General features: G+C 49.3%; 1 protein-coding gene across 5 annotated transcripts in view; it reads right to left on the minus strand.

The window, feature by feature from the left end:
* UBE3B (ubiquitin protein ligase E3B) overlaps positions 1 to 19492 on the minus strand; it is a 44371-nt gene extending 24879 nt beyond the window's left edge. For 3 of the 5 annotated variants that reach the window (XM_024566690.3, XM_045200497.2, XM_024566692.3), the window contains exons 1-15: positions 19458 to 19492; positions 15798 to 15900; positions 14559 to 14740; positions 14284 to 14404; positions 12826 to 12885; positions 12545 to 12649; positions 10595 to 10691; positions 9156 to 9241; positions 8182 to 8264; positions 7354 to 7459; positions 6932 to 7052; positions 5803 to 5980; positions 4135 to 4301; positions 2807 to 2974; positions 162 to 333 (exon numbers count right to left, since the gene is read on the minus strand). In XM_024566690.3, the coding sequence (XP_024422458.2) occupies positions 162 to 333; positions 2807 to 2974; positions 4135 to 4301; positions 5803 to 5980; positions 6932 to 7052; positions 7354 to 7459; positions 8182 to 8264; positions 9156 to 9241; positions 10595 to 10691; positions 12545 to 12649; positions 12826 to 12885; positions 14284 to 14404; positions 14559 to 14719 (1625 nt within the window). In that variant the 5' untranslated portion in view covers positions 14720 to 14740; positions 15798 to 15900; positions 19458 to 19492. Of the gene's footprint in view, positions 1 to 161; positions 334 to 2806; positions 2975 to 4134; positions 4302 to 5802; positions 5981 to 6931; positions 7053 to 7353; positions 7460 to 8181; positions 8265 to 9155; positions 9242 to 10594; positions 10692 to 12544; positions 12650 to 12825; positions 12886 to 14283; positions 14405 to 14558; positions 14741 to 15797; positions 15901 to 19457 lie in introns of those variants that run through there. The other 2 variants (XM_045200498.2, XM_045200500.2) reach the window with 2 other exon arrangements.
* Positions 19493 to 19548: the final 56 nt, after the last annotated feature.

Consider the following 19548-nt stretch of genomic DNA (forward strand, 5'->3'; position numbering starts at 1 on the left):
TCCTCGTCTCCCTCTTCTAAAACGTTCCTTACAAAAGCAAGTGGTGGGCGCTGCCACCCAAACGTTGGCAGTTATCACATCGACAGCTGCTTCCTCCTGACACCGCGCTGTGGTTTCCCCACATTCTAGGAAAGGAGTTCAGAACCACGCAGTCCACCTACGTGACGAGGTGCCGGGAGCAGTCACAGAACAGCATCAGCATGGCCAAGAGCTGCTTCGACTCTTCGGTGTCGTTGTTGAGGCATTCCAAGAAGAGCTTTAACCCTCCGTGGGGCCCCAGCTCGCAGATGAACGCCCACAGCTTGGGCAGCAGGTCATCAAGGTAAGTGAGACCTGGAAGAGGCCAGAGAAACCCAAGCTTCAGACAGGGGCTCCATCTGGTCCATCATCTCCCTGTCCATTAGGGAAACAAAACACACCCGCTAGAGAACATTAATGTGCATGAGAGAAAGCAGATGCAATTTCTAAGAAAGTCATGATCACCGTGAGAATAATAGCAGCTAACGTTTAATGGGTGCTTGCTATATGCCAGATACTATTCCGAGTACCGGGCTGGCCAAAAAGCTCACTTGGTTTTTTCCGCAGGATGGCTTAGCAGCGCTCAGTTGTCTTTACCTTCATTCGAAACAATTTGTTAGATTGCACTGTGACAGCTGTCCTATCAGCGTGCATTAAAGAAAACTTGTCAAAATTGGTGAATTTTCATGTAGCTATTTCAATATTGAAGATGGAAGAATATAAGCAACATGTTTGGTATATTGTGCTTTATAATCTCCAGAAAGGTAAAAACGCAACTGAAACGCACAAAAAGGTTTGTGCAGCGCATGGAGAAGGTGCTGTGACGGACCGAACGTGTCAAAAGTGGTTTGCGAAGTTTCGTGCTGGGGATTTCTCGCTGGATGATGCTCCATGGTCAGGTATGCCGGTTGAAGGTGTCAGTAATCAAATCAAGACATTAATTGAGAACAATCAGCGCTACACCATGAGGGAGATAGCTGTCACACTCAAAATATCCAAATCAATAAAGTTATTGGTGAAATGAAACATTCGTCTTTTACTTTACAGAAAAAACGAACATCTGGCCAAGCCGATAGCTGACATGCGTGTGCACCCCCTTCCCAATGTGAACCCCAATGTTATCTCCATTTTTGGAATGAGGAAACTGAAGACCAGAGAGGTTAAGTGGCTCAAAATCACACAGCCGATAAATGTCAAAACCAGTAATAGAACCCAGGTCTGCCTGACTCAGCGTTTATGTTTTAAATCAGAGATCAGCACCTTTTTTTCTGGTAAGGGCCAAAGAGTCAGTATTTTCAGACTTTGTAGGTCAATCTCTGTCGCAACCAGTCACGCAACCACTGCAACACAAAAGCAGCTACAGACAATGTGAACGGGGCGTTGTTCAAATGGAACTGTATTTACAAAAGCAGGTGTGGGCTGGACCTGGCCCCCGGGCAGTAGCGTATCAAGCCCTAGTTTAAACTGCCTTGCAGGCTCACCCACAGTTAGCAAAGCTTTCCTCTCGTCTGCTTCCACTCTTGTGTGTTAAACGTGGGAGGGCAATGACTGCTCACGGCAGGGACACCCTGGGGAGCTACACAGGAGTCCCACCTTGGGCGAGGATGGTGTGAGTCGGCTTCCTGATGGCTACGAGGCCTGAGACACACAGGCTACGTCAACTGTCACATTTATGTCTACCAACTACGCTGCTGACATGGAAAGTCTGGCTCTGAAGTTCCACGCGTCACTGCACATGAGATAATGGCGTGTTCCTCACCTTATCCCTCAGAAAAGGAGGAGCCCTCTTACATTCGAGTCCTTACAATACCTCCCACTTGACAGCACTACTTCATTTCAAACAGAACCATCTGGGGAAGACATACACGCCTGGGACGGGGGCAGGGCACAACCAGTGCTTCTGACGGGTGCTCAGAGGGCGAACTGACAGGCTGTAAAGGAGGCACAGAGACGCCTGACGCCATCCCGTCACTATCCCTGCAGTCTGACCTCAGCTTTTCAGGGGCAGGGGGTGTGGTTGCAAAATGCAGCAATCTCACAATTTAAAACTAGGCTAAAAAAGAAATAGAAAAAAAAGAGAGAGAGAGGAAAAAGAAATAGAATAGGTAGTTACATTGTGGCGATCATAAACAGCCCACAGGACAAACGGGGAAAGTAGCTGCCCTCACAGAGTACCCACGGGCAGTCCCGGCGGGCGGAGGACACTCGCTGAGGCACTGTGCTGCTCAGCTCGACAGGGGCCGCCTCCTGAGCCACCGGGACAGAAACAGAGACACGTGCTCTGGACAGCCTTGTTGGAGGGGCAGCATGGGGCTGCGTTGGGCACACCCACGCGAGGACATTACACAGCCTAAATAAATGAGGTTTTTGAAGAATTTCTGACATGATCAAATGCTTATAAGGTGACTAACGGAAAGGGAAGGATAAAACTATATTTCAATCTAAATATACATACAAGTAGCACACGCAGGCACAGGTAGTTACGTCTGGATTGTGGGAATAAGAGTGGCTTAAGTTTTCTTTCCTCTGCTTCCTTATCTTTCCTAGTTTTCTGTTCAGAAAAAGTTGTAACTTTTAAAAAGCAAGTTGTACTTCATAATTAAAATAAAGGTCCCAGGGACAAACTGGAAGTGCTAGGATGGAGGTTAGTTTCAGCTGTTTAACTAATCGGTCTCTAAGAATGCTAAAAACACCCTACTTCTCTTTAAAGAAGCCAGAAGAAAATCAGCTTGTTCCAGGCAAAACTGCCAGCCAAATGTGGGAGACGGGGCACCCCAGGCTCCCGAACCTGTGAGGACCTGCAGCCGGATCTGGGTCAGAGTCGTCAGCGAGGTCTGGTAGAGGACACAGATGTTGCAGACCTTCTGTACCTCCGCGGAGTCGACCCGCTTACCCCCGACAGGCTTGAGGATGTTCCGCACGGACGCAGACTTCTGAAACGCGCGCTTCAGGAGACCTGGCGTGGAGAGAAGGAGCGTGTGAGCAGCTCTGCGGCGGCCAAGTCCCGCCCTGGCAGTCACCCGAAGAGCATTTCAATCAAGTTCCTCGTTTACAGCCAGGACCCGACAGCGCGGCTGCTGCTTGATTCGAGTCATCTCTTCGGAATAAATCAGAAATGCGTTAACAATAGGGTTTTAGGTAAAACCCAAAGACATCTTCACAACCAGAACATTTCTCAGATGCCAGACAATGTAAGCCTTGCATGGGACCCTTTTGTGTACCACTAAACTTCGGAACCCACAAAGGTAAAAATCCCAAGGACTACATTAAGGGAAAGGGGGGAAAAGGTGGGGGACCTGGTTGATCCCCAACTTTCTGTGCTTTTAGACGGAAGGGGCGGGAGCCTCAAGTACTGATAATCAGCATGGGGTTGTACTCTACTTTTGTTCTAAACCTTCCCATCTGTACCCTGCTGAAGTGACATTCACTGAGCCCAGGCTCACTGGCAGCTACAAGACGGGACTCTGCAGCAGGCTGGCTGGCAGAGGAAAAGCCACCCTGACCCTGCAAATCTGCCTTGGGCAGGTAATTCCACTGATTTATGTGTTGGTGGCATTTCCTTAACTTTTATTGGCTCAGGCAGCAGCGAGAAACCTCTCCACAGAACTCGAGAAACCTCTCCACAGAACTCATCACTGACCCTGCAATGGGACACCGCTGAGCTGGTGACCCAGGGTCCCCTTCACTAGGAGCCCCACCCAGGAGATTTCTTTTATGATTAGCCACGCAGAAAAGCTCTACCTCCCCCAAAAAACAGATCTCCCTATTTATGGGAAGAAAAGAGTCCCAAGCCCCTTTTCACCTTGCCTAGTGGAAATTCAGGGCCAAATGGAAACTCAAGAGAACACCGTGGCCACCCCTGTCGAACATGTATCAGTGGACATTCTCTAGGCACGACCTTGATTTTGCTCACCTGTATCTATTTCCCAGGTCCTGTTTTCTATTGCTAAGGATTTTTTCCACTGTTTTGCTAAATGTAAAATTGACTTAAGCAGTCTCAAAGTCTTTGTGGGAGAAGCAGACCGTCACACAAAAGAGGGGGACAGGCACCCTGGAACCCCCAGAAGGTGCACTCAGCCTGGCAGAAGCACGGCCCGGCCTGCTCCAGTCACTCACTCTTCATGGGAAGCACGTTCTGCGGGGATGCCGGCTGCACGTGGGCCGCCGGCTCCTGGTTCTCCAGCAGCTTCTTGCTCAGGATGTCACTGAAGAAGATCCGGATCAGAGGCACCCCCCACAGGTACTGCAGCTGTTTGGTGATCAAGGGCATGGACTCGTTAAGGCTGGGAGAGAAAAGGAGACCAGGTGTGTCAGTTCCACCTGGTGAATGGCCAGGGAGGGCCTTCCAATGGGAGGTTTAGCTAGGATCTGCCATTTAACATGGTCAATGAGATAATAATTTAAAAAGAAGGCTCCACAAATTGCTGCTGAGGCCTGGATGTGGAAGGCACTGACCTCTCTATCTTCCCTGTCGCTCCACCCAGACTTCCTGTGCTGCCAACAGCACTACTGCCCCCCTAGGTCCCCAGGCTCCACATGTCACAGTCACCTCCTAGACACCCTTCACCCGCTCTTCATCCCAGTTCCATCCTGTTTACCACTAAGATGACAAACGCCACCTCACGCCCTTCACAGCCAGCCCTCAGGCCTGGCCCACACCCCTCGCTGACTCTCCAGCCTCCTAGGAGTCTCACTGCCTTCAGGTCCTGCTTTCTCCACCGGACACCGCAGCCCCGGCATCGGACTCACACCCCGAAATCCGCCTTCACTGCCTCCCTGCTCGAGACCCAGCAGCGGCTCTCACTGCCTTCCAGCACTGCAGCGGCAGCAGCCCCCACCTGCTGGGCATGGGCCAGGCCCAGGGTGGGCGCCGCCGGGCGGGCCTCGTCTCAGTCAGTCCTCTGAGACACCCCTCCCCGCACGTTCCAGACGAAGAAAGGGAGGTGAAGAGACTTGTCCAAGGTCCCCCCAGAGAGACCAGGCTGTTCACCACCATGCTCCCCCCCCACCACTCTGCCCATGACAGCCCGATGCCCAGCACACGCTCCTCCACCCTCCTCAGTGTGGGGTTGCGCACTTGTCATCAGCTGGCAATCAGTTTTTTTTAACTGGATGTCACTCTGGTACAAGGAAAAGGGAGAAAAGCTGGGGATTTCCTTCCCTGGCCCTCAGTTTTCTGCCTCAAGAGCACCTGCCAGGGGCCCCCGGAACGCAGCTGAATAGCACAGCTGCCTTAGACCTGCGACCTGCTTCGGCCCAGCCCAGGCACACCCTTTAAGTGTGTGACACCACCTTACTGAGGCTCTATCTTCTAGCCCAGTGGTACTTTTTAAAAATATTTTTAAGTTCTTCATTAAAACTTTTGAAATTTACATTCCACCTCTTGAGAAGGATCTGGAGGGATTTCGACTGCCTTTGAATCACGTGTCTGATTTTAGTATCTCCAAAATACGGCAGCCGGGCAATGAAAAAAGCGATGTTGGAGAAGGAAAGAGAGCATTTATAGACACTACATAAACAGAGCAAAAGACAAACCCACGTGATCTCATTTCTGGGAACAGCTGTGAGGAACGAGGCTGCTAGGGCGTGTGCACAGGCTGTCTCTGGGTAGCGGCATTATGAGATGGTTTTTATTCTCTTTTGTTCTACCTGTACTTTATACGGTGAATACACATTACTTTTGTACTAAGAAACAAAACGACGTAAGCCAAAATAAAGAAAGGGAGAGGAGATGGGAGAGAGGCAGGAGGCGGCAGGAGAGAGAGTGATCTGCCTGAGACTCACCCATAGTCCACGGATTGGGAGAACCAGCCAAGGACAGGGTGCCAGTGGGTCAGATTGGATTTCTTCTGGGACACGTACTTCTGACAGTAGCATAGCATCTGGGTGAGCAAGCTCACAAACCCATCCGTCTCCTCCTCTAACACTCTGGGGCTGAGCGAGCCCAAGTGCAGGAGGTTGCCTACAGAGAGACAAGGAGGAAGCTGAGCGTGCTGAGCCTAGACAGACGCGTCGTCAGCTCCCAGCCCTGCTCTCTGCCTGGGGCTCAGGCAGCCACGTTGCTGTGCAGTGAGCAATTCCACACAGAGGCCACTTGTCAGTGCTGGCAGTGCGGAGCGAGGCAGGGCTCGAAGTAGGCTGGCCTGGCTTCCGGTCCTGGCTCTGCCCCAGACCAGCCACGTGACCCTCAACCCCCCTCTCGAACCCTGTTTCCTCATCAGGAAGACTGGAATAACGACCCCCACTCTTGATGTGAAGATTGTATGACACATAGAACATCTGGCACACAGAGGTATGTGATACTGAGTTAGTGTGACATTTCAACATTACGCTAGGATTTTAACCCAGAGGTTAACATAAGAAATAATCTTTTGAAGATGATCTGAAATTCCTGGAAGTCAGTTATTCAAAGTGCGCCAAAGTTATTTAACATGCCTTATGTGAGGACTCCCTTAAAACTTAGCCCCAAGAACCTTTTTCTAAGTAAAATAAGTTAGGCAACGAGAATTATGTACGTCTGCTGTTTTTGAATGCTCCTATCCACAAACCCTTTCATCTACAATGAAAACGTAGTAAAGCAGATGATACGGGCCCTACTCGGAGTCCTCCCCAGCCGCGGCCCCCCTTCTCCCAAGACGGGAATTCTCCAGGCAACTCATCACGTTTTCAATCTCCCCTGGGCTGGCAGGGAGTGAGGGCTGACATTAAACATTAACTGACAGTCACTCAAACGGTTGGCGGAGCTGGGGTGTTTTCTCTGTGGTTTTCAGTCTCACAGGTCTACTGTAACTGTCCGTCTGACTGCGTGTTCTTACTGTACGCACTCTAATCGTTACCAGAAACGGCTCGTGCTCACCAGACAGGGAAAATAAAAATGCCTGGGCTCCTCCTGACGTCCAGAACCGATACTCACCCATTAGACAAAGGGTGTGGCATCCTTCTAAACTTTCACAGACATCGCGGCATCGATCTTTATCTCTTAAAAATGTGATGAATTTACGAAGCAAGTCATGGGACTCCAAAACAGCAAGGCGCTGCAAACGAGTGCAGACTGTTAACGTGAAAGCTGACGGGAAGAGTTTCCCACTAGAGCATGAACTTGACCGCCTGCAGGTCACCCCCTAGTAGCCAAACATGCTATTGATCTCCAAAAATAAAAGCAACAAAGACGAGAACCTGTTTCTTCGGGCTATTAACCAAAATGTGCCCACAGTGGCTACTGATGTAGAAGAGGACTCAGGGGAAGAGGTGAGAATTAACAAAGAAAACATTTTACGCTGTATTTCTAAGAAGAAAGGCAATAGTGGAACTGGGGGGAACTCCGAGCCCACTTACCTCAGGGGTCACTGCGCCAAGATGAGTCACGAGAGCAGGCACAGACACGATGTGGATGAGGAATGGCCGAATGAGGTTGTCCGAAAACTGTGCGGCAATCACGGGGCTAGACACAGACAGGTCACCTCACTCAGAGGTCTGCGTGCGAACCCGGACAGAAGAGCAACCCTACCAACGCCCCCAAGCCCCGAGGAATTATGCCTCACCGGCTTCTAGAAAAACTAAAGACTGAAAACGGGGCCATCCACTAAGGGAATGGTTGAGCCCAGGACAGTACAGCCATATGACACAGCTATGAAAAATCAGTTTTGAAGTTTTACTGACATGAGAAAATGCTCAAGGTACATAGTAAACTTAAAAAAAAAGGCAGAATAAAAAACTACATGGAGAGAGGTGAGGGGGTAGTGATTGGGCGGGAGGGAAACGAGGGATTTTGGAATGCATGTGCCCTGACTGGGAACTGAACCAGTGACCTTCCCCCTTTGCGGGATGACACCCAACCAGCTGTGCCACACTGGTCAGGGCTGGCCTTCCAAACATTCTGAACCCATGTTTCTAACACTATTCCGTCCGTATATGCCACCCTTTGCTGGCCCTCCTCCAGCTCATAGGTTTCCTTTATCAACTAAAAGCTCAAAAGGAGAAGGGATTTTATCTTGACCCGTGGCTGACTGAGAGCAAATACATGCAAAGCTACAGACAGAAGGTAAGAAAAAGAACAGTCATAGACACACCCCTTCCCCAGGGACCAACACTTCCAACAGGAGTGACCAGAGGAAAGAAGTAAGAGGGCAAAGCCCCCAGAGGCAGGCAGCTGTCCCTACTCACCGCAACGCTAGAGAAAAGGCTGCCGTTAAAGTGCTTTTGGACAGACAAGGCCGGGGTCTCGCCAGGCCACGGGTTAACAGTATCTGAAAGGAAGATTTCAACTGGTCAGGGAACGATGCCAACTCTGTATTCATTTGTTCATTCAAAAAAAAGAGAGTCTTAAAAGTAAAATGAGTACCTCAGATAAAAAACTAAATTGGAATGTTTTTAAAAATGAAAGGAGAGAAAGTGATGGGTATAGACGTTATTATACCCCCCTCACCTTTAGATGGTATGTTTAACTTTTAAAGTAATAGTTAAAAAATTAACAGCTGACAAAAATACCAGACTTAGAATTTCAAGACAAGCAACTCCCAGTTATGGGGTCACCAGAGGCCTCCTTACTGGGAGGAGCTCTGGCTGTCACACCGCCCCCCCCCCCACCCCGCCCCCCCGGGGCTGCTGTGCAGAGAGAGAGCCTCGTCCGCACAGAGCCCATCCCAGTGCCAGGCAGAGGGAGGGGCCGATCCACGCCACTTCTCACGCTGAGGAGTTCCGCAGTATTACTTCTAAACAGCAGTTTAGGCTTCTGACCATTCCCCGGCTACACGGGCTGGCACCAAAGGTGCAGTGCGGACAGAAGGCTTTTGAGGACACAGAGCTACCAAGTGCATTCTACACAGCAACCGAGAAGGAGCCAGAGGGAACAAGCCCTGAGGCCTCCTCTGCCCGAGTTTCAATTTCCAGTGACTGGATCATACTTGTAGCCAAAGACACAGCTCATTAAAGGGATCCGGTGCCACTGCCTCCCTTCACCCAAACCGCAAGTGACCCAAGTGACCCAAGGCAGGGGGAGGGAGAAGAGGACACTGAGGATTCAACTCTTTCTGTAAAGTGTTTCTGTCAGGAGGGCACTGGATATGCCAAAACCAAACATGATAATCCAAGTTCAGGTTTACAGAGTAAGGTCACATAATAGGAATTGGGTCACAGACCTGCAGCACAGAATAAAACCCACGCTGGTTGAGATGTCCCATTATATTCGCGCAAATGTGGTTCATGGCTGGTCGAAGACTCTCACCTAAATAAAGAAAAAAGTCTGAGACAAAAAAAATCTCTGACCATACATGAACTGTTTAGGTGGGACAGAAAGCCACACCCCATGCCCAGGGCCCCAGGAAATGAGACACTTTCTTGCTTGCCCTCCTGCTCCCTTCAGGCTGGGACCAGGGTTCACAGATACGCTGCATATCCGGGACCCTCTGTCTCCTGGAAAGCCCAGCTCAAGTGTCATCCTCAGTTGACGGGGCCCATTATCCCCCAGTCAGAAGTGACGTCCCCAGACTCTGAGCTCCTGTGGCACCTTCTCTAACTCCCTCCGAGGGCCTGGCGCTGTCTATTCTCTGTGGCTGCCTCCTCTCTCCAACAAGATCGAAACTCTCTGGCAGGGCCCAGGGCTCACCACATTTTAAATTCCGCTGGGAATCCAGGAGAGTGCCTCAAAATAAACCCTCCGCCTGACCTGGGGCCTTTGAACACTGGCTTCCTCTGCTTTCAGTTTCAACCCTCCTCTTCATTCTGGGACCTCTAACTCTCCCGCCTGCTCTAAGCTCAGACAGCACTTCTCCAGGGAGGCCTGAGCCCCGCCAGAGTGAGGCAAGGCTGTCCCTACCCCAAGCAACTCCCACTTCTCTTGTCCTCTTCCTTCTGAGCACCACTTCCCACACTGTTATCTGGGCACAGGACATGCATGTGACTTGTCTGCAACGTCTGTCTCCCCAACGAGGCCCTCAGTTCCGTGGGCAAGAGTGGCCACAGAGCAGGCTGTTAGCTGAACGGATGGACGAAGTGACGGTACGAAAAGCATAAAGCTAAGTATCATACTCAGGGAAGAAGGCAGCCATACAATGCGAATTTTATGGCCAAAAGAGAATTATTTGCTGCTGAATGATCTGCCAAATGAAATGACAAGGCTTAATGTAAGCAAATACTGCCACTCGGTGCTGCGGGAGTAATAAAAGATCAGAGACCGTAGCTTTAACATAAATTCCAAAAAAGGAGCCTGTAACACACGATACCGAACACATTCTGGACGCTGCGGTGCAACCTGCTGGGAAGTGTGAAGGGCACTGCTGCCTGTATGGTCTCGGGCCTTCCCTGAGGCTCGTGATGGCAAAACTGCTTCTTAAAAAGGTGAAAGGGGCCCTGGCCGGGTAGCTCAGTTGGTTAGAGCATCATCCTGATTTGCCAAGGTTGTGGGTCTGATCTCTGGTCAAGGCACATACAAGAATCAACCGAAGAATGCATAAGTAAGTGGAACAAATCAATGTGTTTCCCTCTCTAAATGAATAAATAAAAAACTTAAAAAAATTTAAAGGTGAAAAGGTGCCCAAGCTCTGCCCTTAGGAAAGATTTTGAAGCAAGTCCCACAGACCTTTTCCCCGGAAAATTTTCCATGTTGAAGTGTCTGTGAAGGTGACAAGCATCGTGAGGTACAGTGTGACGAGTCTGGAGTCTTGTAAGATTTCGGGCTGGAAACAATGGAGAGAGTGAGATAAGCCCCAGACAGTGGAGCAACACTGTATAACTTGTCCGAGTGTCCTCCGGCTCCAGTGAGTGAGTCAGGGTTACAAGCAAGCACTCTGTCTTTTTCTCTTGGGGAATGGCCACTTTCAGGAGTTAAATGACAGGGATTTTGACCCACTAGTCACTGACTCCAGAATCTGAAGTACTTCTGGGAATGGAGAACTGAGAGTTCTGGGAAACAAGATGGCCAGTGCTGGCTTGCCGGTTTTGTATGCATTGAGGACTCCATGTATGTTCATATGTACACTGGAGCAACTGAGTGGGATTGCAACTGAGCCTAACAGGGACGCTGGGTTCAGACTTCTGCCGTTACCACTTACTGGCTGTGTGACCCTGCCCAAATTTCTTAACCTTTCTGTGTCTCAGTTTCCTCATCTGTTGACTACGGATAGTATGGTTGCTATAAGGATAAACAACTCAGGTACATAAAGCACTAAGAACAGTGCCCAGCACAAAGATAACTATGTAACATTGGTATTATTATACATCATTTCATAGGAGTGGGCTGGGGAAAAGGCCCGATTCCTCTCTCCGCTCGGAGACCTTTTAGCATGTACTCCTGCAAGGGGCCCTGCAGACCACCTAGTTCAAGCCCCTGAGCTCACAGAGAATTAGAGAGGGGAAGTGATTTGTTCAAGGCCACATGAGAAATCAGCAGCAGAATCAGGACTAAATTTAGATCTTCCTGGATCCAGATACAGTGTTCTTTTCTCCTAATGGGTGTATGTTTGCATAAACTAAAGAAATTTTTTTTCAAAGCAGAACAGCCTCTTCTCAAAGAGCAATCTATGGTGGAATGCAGACGCGCAGAGCGGACAGGTGGGACGGCCACTGCTCTGTGCCACAGTGGCTTCCTCACCCGATAGGCCGGCTTGTGGTTTGCTGCCAGGACAAGGCCAAGAGAACCGGTGAGCAAGGCCTCGAGAGAGATGGCTGCTAAGGGACCCTTGCAAGCTCTGCTGACTGTTGCTTTCTCGCTCAGCTGCTACCTGAGCCCTTGCAAAGCCTCTGTCCCCGAAACTTCTCCCTCCTTATGTGCAAAGTGGATGTGGCTGCTGTTTGCATCTACTCACACCTCTGTCCACCTTCTCCAAACACAAAGGTGGACACAAGACCAGGCTGGGCTAGTGGTAGTACCCCATCCCGCTCACTACTGTGACCAGTTAAGGGTTGAGACCAGGACCCCACTGGGTCACTGAGGTCTCCCAGAGTTTTAACGGGTGGGGAAGTCACCCTTTTCTCTTTGGTCAAGACAGAATATGAGGCCAGAACTGATGGTTGCCAGGACCACAACAGAAGCAGCCACGGTGACTCCAAAAGGCTCCAGAGTGAGAGAAAAGAATGAGGGGAGAACCCAGGAGCCCTGGCTCTAGTCATCCCCAGCTGCCATGTTACAGAACACATTAACAAAAGACTCTCTTTCTTGCTTAGCTTGTGCATGTTATTAGCTATGCTCTTGCTGAATTTCTGCACTTGTAAAAAGAAGCCTGACTAGGGTAATAATACAAATGATAAAGTATCCATTATATCAAAAGTATGGGGAGGAAGATGACAGGTTCCCTGGCATCGACACTGGCAAGCGCAGGTCAACGTTCAAAGTATGTAAAGCAAAGGAGAGCTGAAATTGGTAATGGTATCTAACTTGCTCTCTCCTAGAACAGGGGCTCTGATAACTCTTTACTGGATTCTGACTGGTAAATCTCCACAGATGTAACCTATGAGGGAAGCACGAGGACTCTGAAAATACATACTGAAGACCCCAAATGGGAAGGATACATTTACAGTGTTTCACTTTTACCTTGAGCTGCTTAAGAAACTCACAGCAATACCAGAGAATATCCTTGATCTGTTTAATCCACAAGAGGGTGAGATCCTTGGAAAGAGCCAGGGACACATACCACACCTACAAGGAGAACAAAGAGAAATGCAATGGGCAGTTACAGGGATCGAGCGACTATGTTCTGGCAACCGGCATGGGACCAATCAGCTCAGTTCAGTGCCAGTTCAGTGCCAAGGCAGAGAGGACCAATGAACAAATAAGCCGCCAAAGAGACTAAACACTCAGCCCATCCCACTTACCTTGGGTTCATTCTCAGCATCCATGCTGCTCAGGATGCAGCGACACAACTTTTCAAATCTCTGCAAAGAAGCAAAATGGGGGTTTTAAGTTCCCGGAACTAGTAAAAAATGGGAAAGCAGCAAATGTTTGGTGGACACCCGGCGGAGGCATGCCTGTTATGCCAGTGATCATTGTAAACTCCTTCTTACAGACACGGGAACTGAGGGTCAGAGAGGCTAAAGAAAGGCTTTCAAACCGGTAGCTCGGTGGCTTGATGAGCCCTCTATTTGTTTTAGGAACTGGCACATTTCACGTAAAAATCCAGATTGGGGCTCCTTTCGAAAACGAAATTAATCTGGCAACTTGGCTTGGACTCCTGTGGACCAGCAGCGACCTCCTGAAGCAGGCTCTCGTTTGCCATTCTGTGAGCATCACGGACACTGACTTTTGCCTCAGACTGTTGTATCATCACCTCTTATCTTGAAATGCAAAAGGAAGAAAAGCGGAAGCGGGACACCAGACTACACTGTGGCAATACCAATCCTGGATCCGCCCTTAAAAGTGGTGTGGTACTGGCTGGCTGCCCATTGCCGTCAACTACAGTTTCTTCCTCTGTAAACAGGGGTCACCTTGCCATGCCTGTGTGTCCTCATCTACATGACCGGGCGGGTGTCCCCGCCAGCTTACTCCTCCTTCTCCTGCTGGGCTCCGGGCGCCTCCTCCCTCTTCTGCTGGGCTCCAGGTGCTCCAGAGTAGAGACCCTGCCTGCCTCATCACCTTCCGGGGCCCCAGGGCCTAGCAGAGAGTCTGGCACAACGTGAGACTCGGCAATAATGAAGGTATTACCCCTGATCACCCAGAGACACGCCTCAATGGTACCGTAAGTACCATTACAGATAACTAGCTGTTTCCTGGAATCGTATTTTCTGGGCTAATTCTAATCCCAAACGTACAACCAACATGTTCTCCTTGGTTTGCAGGATTTAAAATAAATTTGAAATTAGCTACCAATTTTTACAAATTAGAAAACTGAGCATAAAGAAGTCCAGCATCTCTTTAAAAAATCAGAGTCTGCCACTGGCTGAAGCTGAGCCGAGGCTGACCCCTTCGGGTGGGCGTGCCTAGGCCCTATCACTCCCTCTGCAGTGCTTACCGTCCTGTGGGGTAGCAGCTGTTACGGCAGGTACCCTGTTGTCTCATAAATGGCTTCTTTCACTCGTTCACCTAACCTACCTGGCTCCTGTAGGCAGCCGAGTCCACCAAGGGCTGTGACACTTAGTGAAAAGAGAACTGTGAGGAAGCCCAGAGGCACGGGGCATGATCCCTGCAGCCCAGGCCCCAAGAAGACAACAGGGCAGGATGTGGGAGCACCAGAGAGTTGCCAGCTCAGGGAGCTGCTTTAAGGACCAAAGGACTTCCTATTTATAAAAGACCTGGCAGACAGTAGGTACAATGTATATTTGCTATTACTATTTTACCTCATTATCCTCTTTAATTCTGAACAAGAACAGCAGTTTCCTGGCAATCTTAAAGATACATAGCGCACTTCTTTTACTGGACCCAGAATCATCTGCTTTAAAAAACTCATCGATCTCTCTCCTAAGGGAGGGAAGGATAAAAAAACACAAAAAACATTTTTAATTAGGAGCGCACAGCAGCTGGAAGGCTCTTTAAGAACCCCAAGAGAAAACTCCATCTTGTCTCGCCATGAACTGGGAGCGAGAGAAAACGTGCGGAGGGTGCCAGCACCCACCTGATCTCTCTCTGCAGTCGGCTCCGACTGAGGAAACTCCGGACGTGGGCCTGAATCCCGACGGCTGCGCGCTCCCGCTCCTTCTGCACGAGCCTTTCCTCGCGAGCCTGACGGGCTCTGTCGATGAACCACGCTCTCGAGGTCTGAGAGACGGTGAACATGTTCGCACACTTGCCCAAACCCTGCAAGGAAAGTGGCGACTGGTTGGCGCAGATCATTGTACGAAACGCACACACAGAAAGCGGCTCACGAGCAACGGGTCGGGGCCCTCCAGCACCTTCCAAAGGGCTAATGGCTCTCCTGGCACAAGTCCCAGCTTCCTGTCGGCTCTTCTCATGCAACTCCCCAAGAGCAGGGATTTCTTTCCTGTATTCATCAATCACGTTTTCTTAAGAGAAAGAGCACCGCGCCTGGCATAGGGTACGGGCTCCTCAACTGTCTGATGAACGAACGAAGCCCGGCTCGATGCCTTTGTTCAGCTCCATAGCCGCTAAGGAACAGTTGCGTTCACACCGTCCTAAAACTGTGTCGGCCCTGTGAAGGCAACCGCGAGGCTGATGTGGCCCCTGGGGACAATGACTTGGCCACCCCTGCACTAAATGGAACAGTTTTGTTTTAAGTGTAACTTATTCCATTGTTCTTACTGATCCTACTCTTCAAGGAGCAACGAAGCCGTCAGAGCAGAGCTGGTCTGCTCCCACCCACTGGCTGGTACTCGGGGAGAGAGGCTCTGAATTATCCATTGCACACGTTTACCTCAATCACCAGCAACTCTTCCCACAGGGATGGCTGTGGCTAGAGGCCTAGAGCACACAGTGCTGGTCCACGGAACCTCTGGTACTGAGATGCTTTCTTTAGATGCTTATTAACTTTGTCATTCTATCCAAAAAATGTCATCAGTCCGGCTGGCAAAAGCACTGAAATGCTATTCATAAGTTCAAACTTCTAGAGAAGGGTTTCCTTACTAGGTTACTTCACTCAAAGCAGCACCCACGTGAAAACCTCACCCACAATAGGCCCCTCCCACGCCAGCATATGGAGGGACCTCTGCGGCCCCCTTTCAATACTGCTTCCCGTCTGTTAAACAACACGTCTTTGCTAACACGTGCACCTCATCTGCAGTTGTCAAAACAAATTAACCAAGTCCGCCTGGCCACTGGAGCGGGGTGAGAAGATTGCAGACAAAAAGGCCTTCTGCATCGCTCCCTCTACCCAGCAATGGGCGCCCAGAGCGTGCACCTGAGGGCCTGCCTGTGTCGCAGAAGTGCCAAGTGATCATCGGTGGTCTTGCAGAGGACTCACCACCAGGCACGGCTTCTCACTTCAGAGGTGCTTCTCTTCTCTGGCAGAAGCGGAAGAAAAAAAAAACCCAGATTTAGGGTTAGAGTTTTTTGTTTTTTAATCCTCACCAACAAATACAGTAATTGACTCTAGAGAGAGAGGAAGGGTGGTGGGGAGGGAGAGAAACACCAATGTGAGAGAAAAACAGACTGGCTGCCTTCTCTGTGTCCAACAGCTAACCAAACCTGCAGCCTGGGCGGGTGCCCTGAGAACTGGACCTTGACCTTTCAGTGTATGGCGTGATACTCCAACCAACACGGGCCAAGGTGAGGGTTAAGTTTTATGGGTAGGGCATCATACAGCTTCCTCCCTGAGTAAAAGTAATAAACACAGTGCCTCTGGTTTAAACAACAACAACGCTGTGTTTTCCTCAGTTAATGTCTGGTCTAAATGTTAAACTTTATCTCCACAGGCCTCACAGTTTAATGGAACTGTATTAATGGTTAAAATACAGCAGACCTTTGAACATGGGTTTGAACTATACAGGTCCACTTATACATGGGTTTGTTTTCAACAAATACCGTAAACTATTTCCTCTTCCTTAGGATTTTCTCAGCATGTTTTTGTCTAGCTTACTTTACTGTAGGAGGACAGTACATAAAACATACAAAAGTGTGTTAATCAACTGCTTCTGTTACCAGTGATGTTTCCAGTGAACAAGTAGGCTACCAGTAGTTCAGTTTGGGGGGAATCAAGAGTAGTATGTGGGTTTTCAACTGCATGGGGGTCCGTGATGCAACCTGGGCCTGTTCAAGGGTCAACTATAATGCCAAAGAAGTTACTGATTTAAAGCTTTGTGATGTAAACAAGAACAACACAGGGGACAGAATGTCAAAAAGCCACTGATAATAACGTTTAACATTTTTAACTATTGAAAACTGTTTACGCCTAAGAAATCCTGTGAACCCACATGGCCTCAATTACATGAGAAAGAAAAGGGCACACGCACCCAACACTGGGGGAATGCTCCGGCATGGTAAACGAGAGTGGCTGCTCCCCAAGAGGGGAATTGTGGGGAACTGCGCTCTGTAACTGGTCTGCTCTCTGAGTTTCGCACAGAAAACTCACGGACAGGCAGCACGGTGCTGAGAGGCACTCCCTTGCCCTGCCGTGTGCGGCAGGGTGAGGTCTCAGAGCCCTTCTGTCTTCCTCTGTTACGGGCGCTGAGGCCAACCATGAGGCCACACGAGCTGACATGCATCAAGTACCTACTGAGGTGGCCAGCCGAGTGAGCGCAGTCCGTAAGTCTGATGTGTTATTTTTATAGATACAAAGTTTTTCTTTTTTTAAACAAGTCTTCAGCAGAGGCTTCTATCAGTCACTAAGGTTCTTAGGATAAGAAACAATGTCGGGACCCTCACATTCCTTAAGTTAGATTTTTCCCCTGTCCCTGGGTGCACTGAGATTCATCAGTCCTGTCACGTGGGCCATGCACCCCTGGCCCTGTTGAGATTGGCTAACGGCTTCAAGCTCCTGAGTGCTGCGAGAGAGCTGGGCCTGAGCCGTGAGCAGGGTGGTTTGCTCTTTCCTCAACATGTAGAGCCCTTCACGTGTGGGGGAGGGCAGGGGAGGCAGGGGAGGGCAGGGGAGGGCAGGGGAGGCCTCATCCCAATGGAAAACAGGGGGCTGCCCACACGCTGTAAGTGCCTGCGGGACTACAGCAAGTCTTTGGTTAACATCTTCTATAGGTTATTGGAGCCGGGGCAAAACACAAGTAATGAAATCAATTTTACCATAGGCTAATTGACATAAACAAGAGTTAAGATCCTACAGCATCTCATCAATGTTAAAATGAATCAACACTGAATGAAACAAAGTTATTTTGAGGACCGGCTATATCTCAAACTTTCACTTCTCCCAGGGGCCTGCGGAGGATAAGATCCTTTCCTTGAGATTACCATCCCCTCAGCAATATAATATGTTGGTTTGTTTAGCACATGAGTCTACACTCTGCAGTTTTTCCAATTCTTATACACTTCCTCTACCTGTACTGTGTCTATTATAATATAATTCATCAATAAAATAAAACACATCATAAAGTAAGTGCTTACTTTGCTAAATACCATGGAGCATCAAAGAAAAGGCTGTAACAGAAAAAGCTTTGGATCAGACAACATAGCCCTTGGTTCTTTTCAGTTCTGATTCTACCTCGTTTGGCCAAATTACCCTCTTTGGGCCTCAGGTTTTCTTATCTGTACATTGAGCATAATATTAATAATGTACCTACTTCCTAGGGTTGCCACAAGGATTAAATTAAGAATGAAATGAAAGATTTACCCTTCTTATATCTCAATTTAGTCATCATGACACTGTAATCAGCATTACATGGGAAAATATTAATAAAAGCATCTGGAAGCAAAGAGTATATAAGCAAGCTTTACTGTACTGTCCTTAAGCAGCTTACAATCGAGTTAGGGAAATAACAGTGATAAAGGTGGGAAGATTAGGAAACAAGAGGTTGGTAATGACCAAGGCCACATGAAAAGCAAAAGGAAAGAACGTTGCTTGAGCACCCACCCCGGGCCACGTCTTTTCTAAGCGATCGGCAACCCCGTGAGATCATGCAGTGTCTTCCATAACCCAGGTCAGACCATTAGTAAGGGTCAGAGCCATGATTTTAATTCAAAGAGATAGGACTCGGTCTCCTCTTCCCTTAAATATTCCCATGAGACCTGCTCAAAAATCAGTCTTTTCCGGATAGGGCCAACTTCATGGGGAATGATGAAAGAGCAAGAGAATCCAAAGAGGGTTGTTCAAAGCTGGAGCAACATACATACCAACTGCTGACTGAGCCCAGGAGGATTCTCCCTAGGTGATGGGAATGGGTGGGCTGTCAGGCTTAATGATTGCCTCCACCTAGGTGTGTGCTACTATCTGTGCCGCCTTCACAGGAAGCAAATGAAATGTAGAGATGGGGACGGGGCTCGTCGGAGGTCACTAGGCTCCTGAATTTGAACTCGAGTCTGACTCCAAAGCAATTATTAGCTTGTAAGTGAAACACACAAGACCCAGAGAGTCCCCCTCTCACAGAACAGCAAAGAAAAGCTGAGAAGGCAAGGCTGCCCGTGGAGCTAAGTTACAGTCAAATTTCGAACAAGCTTTTCTTTACTGCTTCACTAATTCCAGCTGCCTTTGTTGACAGCGGAGTGTCGGTACTAAACCTTGCATTATACCATATCCTCTGTGAAACGAGATAATTACGCCATTTCACAAAGAAGGAAACCGAGGCTCAGAGAGGTGAGGGAACTCACCCAAGGTCACACAGCGAGAAAATAGGATTCGAACTCCGCTTTGGGTGACACCCAAGACCGGGCGTCTTGCCTTGGCATCAACAGCCACAATAACAAATCTTTTCCACCCAGCGTTAGTACATTTATGAAGGCCCGGAAATGAAAAGAGATGGAAAAGGCTACGCAGAGACCACCCTTAAGCGTAAAAGCCAGCCGCTGGCACCTGCCCCTCGGACCAGGTGAGGCAGGGACCCGGGCCCAGGGCCACCTCCCTTAAAGTCCCCGACCCGACACCCAGTGAATCCACAACCCCGGCCCCACTAGCTACCGGTAGGACGTAGACCTTTCTCCGCTCGAGGCCCCAGCGCTCGGGATCGGAGCCGCAGGTACTGTCGCCTCAACTGAATACACCTGAGCGC

The sequence above is a fragment of the Desmodus rotundus genome, chromosome 7 (genome assembly GCF_022682495.2).
Source record: "Desmodus rotundus isolate HL8 chromosome 7, HLdesRot8A.1, whole genome shotgun sequence".
Classification (NCBI taxonomy): domain Eukaryota; kingdom Metazoa; phylum Chordata; class Mammalia; order Chiroptera; family Phyllostomidae; genus Desmodus; species Desmodus rotundus.